This window comes from Giraffa tippelskirchi, chromosome 10, assembly GCF_054371585.1.
Source record: "Giraffa tippelskirchi isolate mGirTip1 chromosome 10, T2T-mGirTip1v1.2.pri, whole genome shotgun sequence".
Taxonomy (NCBI): Eukaryota; Metazoa; Chordata; class Mammalia; order Artiodactyla; family Giraffidae; genus Giraffa; species Giraffa tippelskirchi.
Window position 1 is genome coordinate 9346198 of NC_137284.1, and position 13692 is coordinate 9359889.

The 13692-nt window shown below is 39.7% G+C and overlaps 1 protein-coding gene across 1 annotated transcript in view; it reads left to right on the forward strand.

The window, feature by feature from the left end:
• LOC145523074 (solute carrier family 22 member 10-like) overlaps positions 1 to 12404 on the forward strand; it is a 68970-nt gene extending 56566 nt beyond the window's left edge. Inside the window, exons 6-13 of the mRNA XM_081532867.1 lie at positions 2320 to 2474; positions 2576 to 2744; positions 4454 to 4577; positions 5480 to 5595; positions 7610 to 7824; positions 10034 to 10142; positions 10603 to 10806; positions 12235 to 12404. Coding sequence (XP_081388993.1) covers positions 2320 to 2474; positions 2576 to 2744; positions 4454 to 4577; positions 5480 to 5595; positions 7610 to 7824; positions 10034 to 10142; positions 10603 to 10806; positions 12235 to 12295 — 1153 coding nt within the window. The 3' untranslated portion in view covers positions 12296 to 12404. The remainder of the gene's footprint in view (positions 1 to 2319; positions 2475 to 2575; positions 2745 to 4453; positions 4578 to 5479; positions 5596 to 7609; positions 7825 to 10033; positions 10143 to 10602; positions 10807 to 12234) is intronic.
• Positions 12405 to 13692: the final 1288 nt, after the last annotated feature.

A 13692-nucleotide genomic window follows, 5' to 3' on the forward strand; every position in this document is an offset into this window, starting at 1 on the left:
TGAACTTAAAGGAAAATCTTTCAAACTGTCCCTGCTGAGTATGATGTTCTCTGAAGGGTTGTCTATATCACATTTATTGTGTTGAGTTATATTCCTTCTATACCACCTAATTAAGTATTTGTATCACAGAAGGGTATTGTATTATGTCAAAAGGCTTTTTCATCTTTTGAGATCATCATTTGGTATGTCCAAACTATCCCTTCCTCCCTGACAACTATAAGTTTGTTCTTTAAGTCTGAGTCTGTTTCTGATTTGTAAATAAGTTCATTTCTATAATTTCTTTTTAGATTCTGCATATAGGAAATGTCATATGACATTTCTCCTCCTCTGTCTGACATTTTATTCAGTATTTCAATCTGTAGATCCATCCATGTTGCTGCAAATGCCATAATTTCATTCTATTTTATGGCTGAATTATATTCCATTGTAGATATGTACTGCATCTTTCTTATCCATTCATTCATCAATGAACAATTAGATTGCTTTCATGCCCTGGCATCATGAGAAACGCTGGGCTGGAAGAAACACAAGCTGGAATCAAGATTGCCAGGAGAAATATCAATAACCTCAGATATGCAGATGACACCACCCTTATGGCAGAAAGTGAAGAAGAACTAAAGAGCCTCTTGATGAAGGTGAAGGAGGAGAGTGAAAAAGTTGGCTTAAAGCTCAACGTTCAGAAAACTAAGATCATGGCATCTGGTCCCATCACTCCATGGGAAATAGATGGGGAAACAGTGGAAACAGTGTCAGACTTTACTTTTTTGGGCTCCAGAATCACTGCTGATGATGACTGCAGCCATGAAATTAAAAGACGCTTACTCCTTGGAAGGAAGGTTATGGCCAACCTAGATAGCAAGTTTAAAGGCAGAGACATTACTTTGCCAACAAAAGTCCGTCTAGTCAAGACTATGGTTTTTCCAGTGGTCATGTATGGATGTGAGAGTTGGACGGTGAAGAAAGCTGAGTGCCGCAGAATTGATGCTTTTGAACTGTGGTGTTGGAGAAGACTCTTGAGAGTTTCTTGGACTGCAAGGAGATCCAATCAATCCATCCTAAAAGAGATCAATCCTGGGTGTTCATTGGAAGGTCTGATGTTGAAGCTGAAGCTCCAATACTTTGGCCACCTCATGCGAAGGGTTGACTCATTGGAAAAGACCCTAATGCTGGGTAGGATTGGGGGCGGGAGGAGAAGGGGACGACAGAGGATGAGATGGTTGGATGGCATCACCGACTCGATGAACATGGGTTTGGGTAGACTCCTGGAGTTGGTGATGGACAGAGAGGCCTGGCGTGCTGCAATTCATGGGGTCGCAGAGAGTCGGACACGACTGAACGACTGAACTGAACTGAACTGAACATGCCCTGGCTATTGTAAACAGAGTTGCAGTGAACATTGGGATGCAAGTATCTCAAGGCCCTCTTTTCTTGATGCCCAGTGAAACAGAGAATTCACTTTTCTTTATTTGTTTTGCACCTTCTTTTTCCTTCATTCTCCATCTTATGTAAATCTTTCTTCTGAGATACTTATATAACAGCCTATGGCTGAATTATGGTGCTGTTATATTTTGTTCTACAAAAGTACATTGCTTTAAGCCAATAAAATCAGATTCAACAAAGAATGACTCTTACCTAACCCTTCAACAACCTTCATGCATTATTCCACTGATCTTTTGCATCAGTTTAGCCCTGCTTGTGTGGTCCTAGAGACCCAAGTACACTTTCAGCTCTCTTATGTTTCAGACACTTGAGAGACTTTATACCAGATTAAACACATATGCTAATACATGACTGCTTACAGAAGTGTTACAATTTCCAACACCATGGTTTCTTCTGTGAGAAGTTATTTTTATTTTTATTTTTGGCCATGCTACATGGCTTGCAGGATTTTAGCTCCCTGATCAGGAACAGAACCCATGCCCTCAGCAGTGAAAGCATGGAGTCCTAACCACTGGAACACCAGGGAAGAAAGTCAGAAAGAGAAAAACAAATATCATAAATTAACACATATATGTGGAATCTAGAAAAATGGTAGAGATGAACGTAATTGCAAAGCAGAAATAAAGACACAGATGCACAATTTCTTTTATACGGTGTCAGAGGCATCTTGTGGTTGTATGATGAAGTTTTTGTATTGTTAGCATATAATCAAGGATTGTTACTTTATGGTGATTTGCATTGTTGATTTAGCTCTTGTTTACTCAAGCTTTCAGGTACATGACTCACTTGTTAAAATTTCAGAGTATGTTTCTGCTTTCTTAATTTGTTACCATAAATTATCATTACTCACATCACCTAAGCTGACTGTCTGCTGTGTAGGTTTGGGCGAAAGCTGATTCTCAGGTGGTGTTTACTCCAACTTGCCATCTCTGGGACCTGTACAACCTTCGCTCCCAACTTCTTCATTTACTGCTTACTACGCTTCTTGTCAGGCTGTTCCATTGCAGTCTTAATAACAAACAACTGTTTTCTAAGTAAGTTAACAATTTTGATCTAATCCATCTTCTTAGCCTTGAATTTGAGCTTGAAATTTCACACTTATTTGACATGATAACACTGTTTTAATATCTTTCAGTTATAGAGTGGACAAGATCCCAGTCAAAAGGCATGGTATTAACATTGATATACTGTGCCCTTAGTATTGGACAGATGATGCTGGGAGGACTGGCTTTTGTCTTTCGAGAGTGGCGCACCCTGCAGCTGGTGGTGTCTGTACCTTTCTTTGTCTTTTTTCTCTGCTCAAGGTATGAAATGCTCTCTCTGTCTTAAGGAAATCTGGGATAAAATGCACATTGAATTGGGATATACTGATTTTCTTATTCCTCGACACATTCTTATTGTTTGGACCTGAAATCTGTGTCTCTCACCTGTTCATTCTGGGCAATTTTACTTTTGAGATACATAACATGGAGTAACAATAATCTTTCTGCCTGTGAGTTCCAGGTATTTTCTGCCATCTGGTTCCTAAGTCTTTCCCAATATAAAGATCATAGAGCTATTCCAATATTATTTTCCTTAATAGAAAATACAGACTCAATTTTTTATAAAAAAAAAAAAAAAGAAAGAAAGAAAGAAATCCTTTAACTCTATTTTGGCTTCGGAATGAATCAGGTCACAGAAAAGCTTTCAGTGATTTGCTCTGTTGCAGATGGAATTGGATGAAAAAAATGCAGCAAATTTATTCACAGAGCTGTTTCACAAAATAGCAACAATATTTTCCACTAGTTAAATTTGCATGCAGATTAGATGATTTACATTATGAATTCAGCACTCCTTCTTCCCTTAAATAACTTTAATAAATAATTATTAATGGATAACTTCATTCCCACACTAAAACCAATCTAGGGAAAATCAGATTTAGGAGAACACAAGGAGATGACTACAGGTTTTATAGAACAAGATGAGTTCAGAGAGAAAGGACAGTATAATCCATGTCAGACTCATCTGTTAAGTCATTCTATATTTGTAACAACACCACAAGGAAGCTAGCACTACTGTATCCATGTTATTAATGAGAAAACTGAGGCAGATGTAAAGAAGTAATTAGTTATTAATTGGTATTAGTAATTGGATAATTAGTTATCAACATAACTAGTAGTAGCAGGAGTAATTGTAGTCATTGTTAGGCTTTAAGCTGACATTTGGGGGCTTCTTTTTTAGATACTGTAAATATATATCATGTGCAAAATTTTGTTTGTCCCATGCCACAGTGGAAGGAAATTATCATGTAAGAGACTCTCAAGATTAAGCTTGTCAAGCTTCTTGTAAATTCTCCTGGTGAGTAAGCAGAGAGGCAATTTGACTCAAAAGTCTGTGTTCCTTACTAGTAGTATGACTTTCAAGTGCACTGGCATGAAGTGGTCAGTCTCATATTCTCTTAGTATTTGTATAATAGATCTGGAATTTCTCATATACCCTGGTGGCTCAGATGGTAAAGAATCTGCCTGCAATGCAGAAGACCTGGGTTCAATCCCTGGGTCAGGAAGATCACCTGGAGAAGGGAATAGCAACCCACTCCAGTATTCTTGCCTGGAGAATTCCATGGACAGAGGAGCCTGGCGAGCTACAGTCAGTGGGGTCACAAAGAGTCAGACACGACTGAGCAACTAACACTAACTAACTGATCCAACAAGTGAAGTGGTAGATTTTAGATGGAAAGCAAAATGCAACTAGTGTCAATTGACATGTGACAAATAAGCAATGGCTTCCCAGGTGGTGCTAAGGGTAAAGATTCTGCCTGTCAATGCAGGAGATGATGCAAGAGTTGTGAGTTCGACCCCTGGGGCAGGAAGATCCCCTAGAGAGGAAATGGCAACCCACTCCAATTTTCTTACCAGGAAAATCCCATGAACAGAGGAGCCTGGCTAGTTACAGTCCTTGGGGTCTCAAGGAGTCGGACAGGACTGAGCGACTGAGCACAACTGACTGCACTTGCATGCTCATCTTTCCTCAGGTGGCTGGTGGAATCTTCTCGATGGCTGATTATCACCAATAAACCAGATGAGGGCTTAAAGGAACTTAAAATAGTTGCACACAGAAATGGAATGAAGAATGTTGAAGAAACCCTGAACTTGGAGGTGAGTGGGAAAGGGAAGGGAAGAGGGTTACTTGGTTGAAGGGAAATCATAAACTGATACCTGCCTTCTCCTTCTTGAGACAGACAAACTGCTTAACAAGGACAGCTAGTTGAGAATGGAAATTCCCTGGTTTTTCACGGGCATCTAATAGAAAAGAAGCTTTGAACACTGTGCAGCCACTTCTTTCTTTTTTAAACTTTTTTATTTTGTGTTGGACTATTGGAGAAGGCAATGGCACCCCACTCCAGTACTCTTGCCTGGAGAATCCCGTGGACGGAGGAGCCTGGTGGGCTACAGTCCATGGGGTCGCTAAGAGTCGGACACGACTGAGCGACTTCACTTTCACTTTTCCCTTTCATGCACTGGAGAAGGAAATGGCAACCCACTCCGGTATTCTTGCCTGGAGAATCCCAGGGACGGGGGAGCCTGGTGGGCTGCCTTCTACGGGGTCGCACAGAGTCGGACACGACTGAAACGACTTAGCAGCAGCATTGCTGATTAACAATGTTGTGATAGATTCAGGTGAACAGCGATGGGGATTCAGGGGATACATATAGGAGTATCCTTTAACTTACTTCCTGATCTGAATCTAGAACTTTTCTACTCTTGAGTCACCCTACCTCCATCTATGGCCTCTTCTTCAAAATGGCATTTTAACATTTAATTTCCTGGACTCTCCCTTAACTCCCTACATCTTCCTTCATTTCATGTTCACATGTGATTGTATGTATAACATGTTACACTAGAGAGAAAGAGAACACATGTCTCTTGTCCTCTTGTGTGCCAGCACACATCACAATACCTGGCCAGAGAACACATGTCTCTTGTCCTCTTGTGTGCCAGCACACATCACAATACCTGGCACTATGTTAGCAAATGATACATATTTGTTGTTGTTGAAGGGTTTGAGAGCGACCATGCAGGAGGAGCTAGAGACAGCACAGACTAAAACAACTATGTTTGACTTGTTCCGCACACCCAACCTGCGAAAAAGGATCTGTCACCTGTCCTTTGTGAGGTAGGCTATGCACAGTGCATGTGAGAAGAAACATGAATCTATTTATTTCAAATGTTATAACAGTGTCGTGAGAGGAAGGGCATATTTGCACTTTTAAAATTAATTTATTTATTTTAATTGGAGGCTAATTACTTTACAATATTGTAGTGGGTTTTGCCATACATTGACATGAATCAGCCACAGGTGTACATGTGTCCCCCATCCTGAACCCCCCTCCCACCTCCCTCCCCATCCCATCCCCCGGGGTCATCCCAGTGCACCGGTTTCATGCATGGAAACTGGATTTCGCATACGGTAATATACATATTTGCATTTAAAAGATGAGGAAAACAGTCCAAGTAAGCCTCATGTGGAACTGATTTTGCGACAGTTCAGTCATATCACACTGTCAGTCTCTTCACTGGAGATTGAGGTTGAGAACTTCCCTCACAGTACAGATTTTGGCACTTAATTTCTTCATTTATTCTTTGAATTTTAATTGAAGCAAATCTGGCACACTGTAATGTGAAGAGATCACAAATAAATACAGATCATGAATATTTCAATGTATAATAATGTAACCAACATACAAATCAAGATAGAACAATCCTAATTCCCCAGGAGTTCTGCTCATGTAACTCATATAACCACCACCACTTCCACCACTACCCCACTCTCATCTCCTCACTGCCCTCCACCATGCACTGTTCTGATCTCCATCACTACAGATGAATGTTGCCTGATCTTGACCTTCACGTAATAAATGACAGAAGAGTTCTGTGACAGGTCTTCTTTCTTCAGGCTCATTCATGAAGATTCACCCATTCTGTTGCTTGTACCGGTAAACTGCTCTCCCCAGTGTTTTAATTTCCATTGCATGAATACACTGCAATGTCTGTATGTACTTCAAACTTGGTGGATTTTATTTGTTTCCAATTTGGATACAGTTTGTGTGCTATCACAAGGGCTTCTGTAGCAAATCTTGTCCATTATTTCTTGAGGAGATGTAACTACTAACTTTGATAGAGTCAGGAGGAAAATCTTTAAATACAATTCTGAATTTTGAAGACTTACATACACATAAGCCACTGGAAAATACATATCCACTGCCAATTTTAAGAAGTAACTACTAAGCTGAACAATTTACTTCTTTCCAGACATATCCTAGTAGACGTCTGCATTTAAATGCATTGTGCTGTTTCAACATCTCTTTACTCATTAGGAAACAATCCTACATAATCAGAATGGAAGAAAAAAGTATAGATAATGATCAAGAAAAACCTCGCTTAAAATTGCTGTGATCTGTGGTGTTTCTTCTGTTGTTAAGTTCTAAGTGTAGCTCTCTCTGGTTGTAGTAGATCATTAAAGTGGACTCATGTCTAGATGCTTTCTGTGTAAGATGTAGATCCCCAGTGGCAATATTTCATTACATTTCTGATGGTACAGTTGGTGCACGTTTGCTTTCCGAATTCTTCCATTTTCTCTTGGTGCTAAGAAATCAGATACAAAGTTTAAATTTCCCAGAATTCTGTTAGACCCCAGGACACTGCTCCCAGGTCAAGGAGACACTGGTAGTCTCTTTGCAACTTCAATTACGGTTGAGAAAAAGGGAATTCTTCCCAGTACTGGGGTTGGAGGACGAGAGGGAGGACTCACAGAATTCATACATACATATGTACATCTATACAGACAACCCACAAAAAGAAATCCTTCTCCAATTTATAAGTTTTGATCATTCTGTATTCAATTTCTCTAAACAATTCACTTTGGTGGACTGGGCAAGATTAAGTATTCCTGTCATTGTCAACTCTATGCTTAGGGACTCAGGAAAAAAAAATGACAGAGAGAGTGTCACTTTCATATACAAACACATAATTTTTTGTTGTATCTTTATCACCTTAAAATGAAGTATAATAGAAATCAGACTGGGCCTTTATTCTTTAACCTTGACCATTGGCTGCCTGGGTCAACATAATCATCAATGACAGCAATGGGCTCTAATCTTATGGCTTGCGTCTTCTTTTGTTCACTACAGATTCGCAGGCACAATACCCTTTTTTGGCATTATGATCAATCTACAGCACTTTGGAAGCAATATTTTCCTGTTCCAGGTAATCTTTGGAGCTCTCACTATCTCAGTCCGATGTCTTGCACTTTACCCACTGAACAATGTGGGCCGTCGACCAACTCAGATGCTTTTCATGTTCCTGGTGGGACTTTCCATTTTGATCAACATGTTTGTGCCTCAAGGTGAGAGAAGATTGGAACTGGGGGAAAGGAAGTGTCTTTTTCAAACCACCACGGATTGTGTTGGGTCACACTGTCAGGAGCCAGCAGTGAAGAATGGTCTCAGTTAAAAAGAGAGAGAAAAAAAAACTTACCACCCTCACACCTTGGGGCCATTTAAGGTAGATCAGACAGCATTCTGTCTATGGAACATGTTTCTCCCAGTGCAGTGCCCTATCAGAGACCCTGACCCCAAACCCTGGGGCTGAAACTCTTGCCTTCAGAGACAGCCCACACTCTGTCTATGGAGCAGATGGTGGTTTAGTTGTTAAATCATGTCTGACTCTTGCAATGTTGTGGCCCATAAGGCTCCTCTGTCCTCTGTCCATGGAATTTTCCAGGCAAGAATACTGGAGTGGGTTGCCATTTCCTTCTCCAGGGGATTTTCCAGACCCAGGTGTTGAACAAGGCTCTCCTGTATTGTAGGTGGATTCTTTACCAACCGAGGCACCAGGGAAGCCCAATTAAAGGCTAAGCCCTACCCAAACCAATCAAGGAGTTTATGAGAAATTCTAATGAGATTTTAGAAAAAGAACCAGAGATCAGCAAGTGGCAGTTCAGACATCTATTTATCATCATCACATAGTGAAAGTTGTCTGTAAACTGATACCATTATTCCTGACAGTTCCTCTAGGACAAGACTTGTTCAGTTGTCATTCACACTTTTAATAACAAGGATGGAGGGGTGAGATCTTACAATTATATCCCAGGTGAAAACATAGTATGGTCACTCCCCCTGTTTTGTCTCAGTACCAGATATGAAGGGGCTACCCTGGTAGCTCAGCTGTTAAAGAATCCACCTGCAATGCAGGAGACCCCAGTTTGATCCCTGGGTCAGGAAGATCCCCCAGAGGAGGACATGGCAACCCACTGCAGTATTCTTACCAGGAAAATCCCAGGGACAGAGGATCCCGGTGGACTACGGTCCATAGGGTTGCAAAGAGTTGGACACAACTGAAGCAACTGAGTGTGCATTCTCATGGTAGTTCTATTTTTAGTTCTCTAAGGAACCTCCATATAGTTCTCTATAGTGGTTGTATCAATTTATATTCCCACCAATAGTACAAGAGGATTTCCTTTTCTCCACATGCCCTCCAGCATTTACTGCTTATAGGTTTTTTGTTGATGGCCATTCTGACTGGTGTGAGGTGGTACTTCATTGTAGTTTTTATTTGCATTTCTCTAATAATGAGCAATGTTGAGCATCTTTTCATGTGTTTGTTGGCCATCTCTATGTTTATGTCTTCTTTGGAGAAATATCTATTTAGGTCTTCCACTCATTTTTTATTGGGTTGTTTGGGTTTCTTTTATATTGAGCTGCATGAGCTGCTTGCATATTTTGGAGATTAATCCCTTGTCAGTTGCTTCATTTGCAATTATTTTCTCAGATTCTGAAAGTCATCTTTTCATCTTGTCTGTGGTTTCCTTTGCTGTGCAAAAGTTTTTAAGTTTAGTTAGGTCCCATTTGTTTTTCTTCGTTTTTATTTTCACTACTCTAGGAGGTGCAGCAAGGGGATCTTGCTGCCATTTATGTCAAAGAGTGTTCTGCCCATGTTTTCCTCTAAGAGTTTTATAGTGTCTGGCCTTACAGTTAGGACTTTTATCCGTTTTGAGCTTATTTTTTTTAATGGGGTTAGGAAATGTTCACATTCCATTCTTTCACGTGTAACTGCCCAGGTTTCCCAGCACCACATATTGAAAAAGTTGTCTTTTCTCCTTTGTATTTTCTTCCCTCCTTTGTCAAAGTTTAGGTAACCATAGGTTCATGAGTTTATGTCTGAACTTTCTATCCTACCCAAAGCAATCTACAGATTCAATACAATTTCCATTAAATTACCAATGGCATTTTCACAGAACTAGAACAAAAAAAATTGTATGGAACCACAAAGAACTCCCAATAGCCAAAGCAACCTGGAGTAAGAAAAATGGAGCTCAAGGAATCAGGATCCCTGAATTAAGACTACACTACAAAGCTATGGTAAACAACACAGTATGGCATAGGCACAAAACAGAAATGTAAATCACTGGAACAGGATAGAAAGCCCAGAGATAAATCTGCAATATATTTCAAAAATACAAACAGCCTATAGAGTTTTTTTTACTGACTAAATTTTGTGGGTGTTGATTCCTTCAGCTCAGACTTTTTTAATCTCACTGATCTTCTCATCTCCAGATATGCAGACCCTGCGTGTGATTTTGGCAAGTGTGGGAATTGGCTGTGTTGCTGCCTCTCAGACCTGTTTTTCTGTCCACCAAAGTGAACTCCTCCCCACTATTGTCAGGTATGAGTTTATGAATACTCTGCCAAGGCCCATAATAGAAATTTCCCAGCTAATTGGTGCTTATTTAAGGGAATAAACATAATAAGATATGTTAATTATAAAGCAATTATCAGTATTTGTAATAGTACCTTAAAAATAATTATAACCAAAATTACCACAAATGCTGACTTTGTGCCATGTACCATGCTAAGCAGTACTTCAGTGCATCCTCTCTTAACTTTTTAGAAGATTCGTCAGACTAGTCACAATATGTAACACTCTATTTAAAGAGTAATTCATATTGACCTTGACAAAGACATCTAGCAAATCACAGAGCAAATGACAAAAACAAGACTTTTTAATCAAGCTCATGATTTAATACTTGTGGAGTTTTCTGGTTCAAAATAAAGTCAAAATAATAGATCATAAATTAAAGTCCAGAATTTTACTGGATTATTATATATTGTCATTTACCCTTCAGAGCAAAAGCTTCAGGATTAGATTTGCTGGCTAATAGGTCTGGGGCAGCACTGGCTCCCCTGCTGATGACCCTAGTGGTGTATCTACCTACTCTGCCCTGGATCATCTATGGAGTGTGTCCCATCATTGCTGCTCCTGTTCTCCTTCTCCTACCTGAAACTAAAAATCTGCCTCTGCCTGACACCATCCAGGATGTGGAAAATAAGTGAGTAAACCTTCTAACCATCCCCTAAGAGTGACTGTGTGCTTTGGATCTGTGGATGAGAAAAGCAAAACACCGCGTAGGTCCCTCAGATCACTGAGGAGGCTGAACCTTGCCAGGAATACTCCCATCTCTGGCCATTGCCTGCATGAGTGGTAAGGTCACTTATACTCACTGTGAGTTTCAATCTAGACTGCAGAGATCCCTTCTGCCCTGTTCTCTTTGGTAGTTTTAGTGCTGAAGAGAAGATATTAGCTCCGCTGTAAGGTCACATCTTACCTGCCCCCGTGAGAGACATACATTTCTGATGATGTTTCATGGTCTTCAGATCCATAAAAATTAAAGTCTCTCTTTGAAAAGATACTAGAGAGATAAATCTTTTATTGGTGCCTATAAGTTTAGGCAATTTTTCTGCCATAATAATGGAAATATTGAGGATAAGGAAAATAAGAAACTGGTAAAAAGATATTTGTAAATAAGAAAAATGCTCAGTCACTCAGTCATGTCCAACTCTTTGCAACCCCATGGACTGTAGCCCTCCAGACTCCTCTGTCCATGGAATTTTTCACACAGGAATACAGTGATGGGTTGCCGTTTCCCACTCCAGGGGATCTTTCTGACACAGGAAATGAACTCCAAATTCTTGTGTCTCCTGCATTGTCAGGTGGATTCTTTACCACTGCCCCACCTAGGAAGCCCATTACCAACTTACAGCTTCCATAATGAAGTTACTCAAATTGAGTTACTTAAACAACAGAAATTTATTGTCTCACAATTATATAGGCTGGAAGTCTGAGTTGTAGTTGTTGACAGGGCCATGTCCCTGCTATAGGCTCTAGGGAAGGGTCTGTTCAGGTCTCTCTTACATTTCAATAGTTCCTTTGCTTGTGACAGCATAACTCCAGTTTTCACATAGCATCTCCCTGCACACCTCGGTGTCCAGATGTTCCTTTTGTGTAAAGACACCAGTCTTATTGGATTAGGGACCCATCCTAGCCCAATATGACCTCATCTTAATTCATTTTATCTGCAAATGCCCTGTTTCCAAATATGGCAATCTTACATTTGAGGTACTAAGAGTTATAACTTGAACATATGAATTTTAGGAGAGACATGATTCAACCCATAACAAATGGGGAATTCCCTTAGGATTTTCAGTTCACCTCTTGCCTTTCTTCCATCACTGGCCAGACCTCTAAAGAGACCAAATGATAGTAGCAACTTCCTAGGGTCTGCACAGTCAGCAGAGCCTATTCCAGAATGAGTATCAATCCCATAGATTTTATTGAACTAAAAAAGATGATGGAGAGGATCAATTTGTACTTGTGTATGGAGGGCACACAAACCTATTTTTACATTTTCTTTTTTTAAAGGTTGGTTTTCATTTGCTAATTGGTTGGTTGACTGGTTGTTTCTGTTTTGCTTTTCCAGCAAAAAATTCTCAAAAAAAGTAAATGAAAAAGATTTCTACATGAAAGTGACAAAGTTTTAAGGAGATTTCATGAGTTGATTGATGAGGAAAAGGAAAACGTGAAGAACAAATAGGAATTTTCCTTTTTATTCACAAATAAGCAAGAAAATACACTGGAAAATGTATCTCATTTACAATCATTATATTAATTTGCACTCTATCATATACTTTGTTGGAACATGTAATTTCATGAACAGTTCAATTTGGGGGGAAGTAGTTGAAAAAGTTTTGAATTTATCAATAAATTATAAATAGACGGGATGACTCAGAAACAAAGAAACACCATGGAATTAGGATCTGGCTGGTTGATATATGGAACAGCATATGTTGAACTCTAAAAAAGTTTACAAAAATCAGAACACTATATCATATGCAAATGGACATTGAAAGAAATCCAGAAACAGATACCCAATATGTATATGTTTAACATAATACATTTGACATCATAAATCTCCTTCAAAAGAAAGCTTATGTAATCCTTGAATAGCTTGTGTATGTGAGCTCAGTTGTGCCTGACTCTGTGACCCCACGAACTGTAGCCCACCAGGCTCCTCTCTCTATGGAATTTTCCAGGTGAGAATACTGGGGCAGGTTGCTATTTCTTTCTCCAGGGACCTTCCCGACCCAGGGATCGAACCCACATCTCTTACATCTTCTGCACTGGCAGGCTGGTTCTTTACCACTGGCGCCACCTGGGAAGCAATCTTTGAAAATACAATCACTGAAATGATAATAGTGACTTTTTAATTGGTGGTATTTAAGTGACTATTACTCTCTCTTTGGATTTTCTCGTTTCATATTTTCAACAATTAGCATATATAATTTTAGTATTTTAAGACATCAAAACTGAAGTATAAGCAACTTCAAAATGTGTATGCCTTTAATAAAATCACTACAAATTAAAAGCTATACTCCCAATCTCTCAATTTATCCCTCCCCTTCTTTCCCCCAGTAACCATAAGACTGGTTTCTACCTCTGTGACTCAATTTCTGTTTTGTAAATAAGTTCATATACACACTGCGCTTTGCTGTACTTAGTTGCTCAGTTGTGTCTGACTAGACGACTCCATGGACTGTAGCCACCTAGGCTCCTCTGTCCATGGAGATTCTCCATGTAAGAATGCTGGAGTGGGTAGCCTATCCCTTCTCCAGGGGATCTCCCCAATCCAGGAATTGAACCGGGGTCTCCTGCATTGCAGGAGAATTCTTTACCAGCTGAGCTAGCAGGGAAGCCCCATATACATACTACTAACTGTAAAACAGGTAACTAATAAGGACTTACTCTATACCACAGGGAACTCTACTCAATAATCTGTAATGATCTAGATGGGTAAAGAATCTAACAAAGATTGGCTATATCTGTATGTATAACTGATTCACTCTGCTGTGAAGCAGAAAATAATACAACACTGTAAATC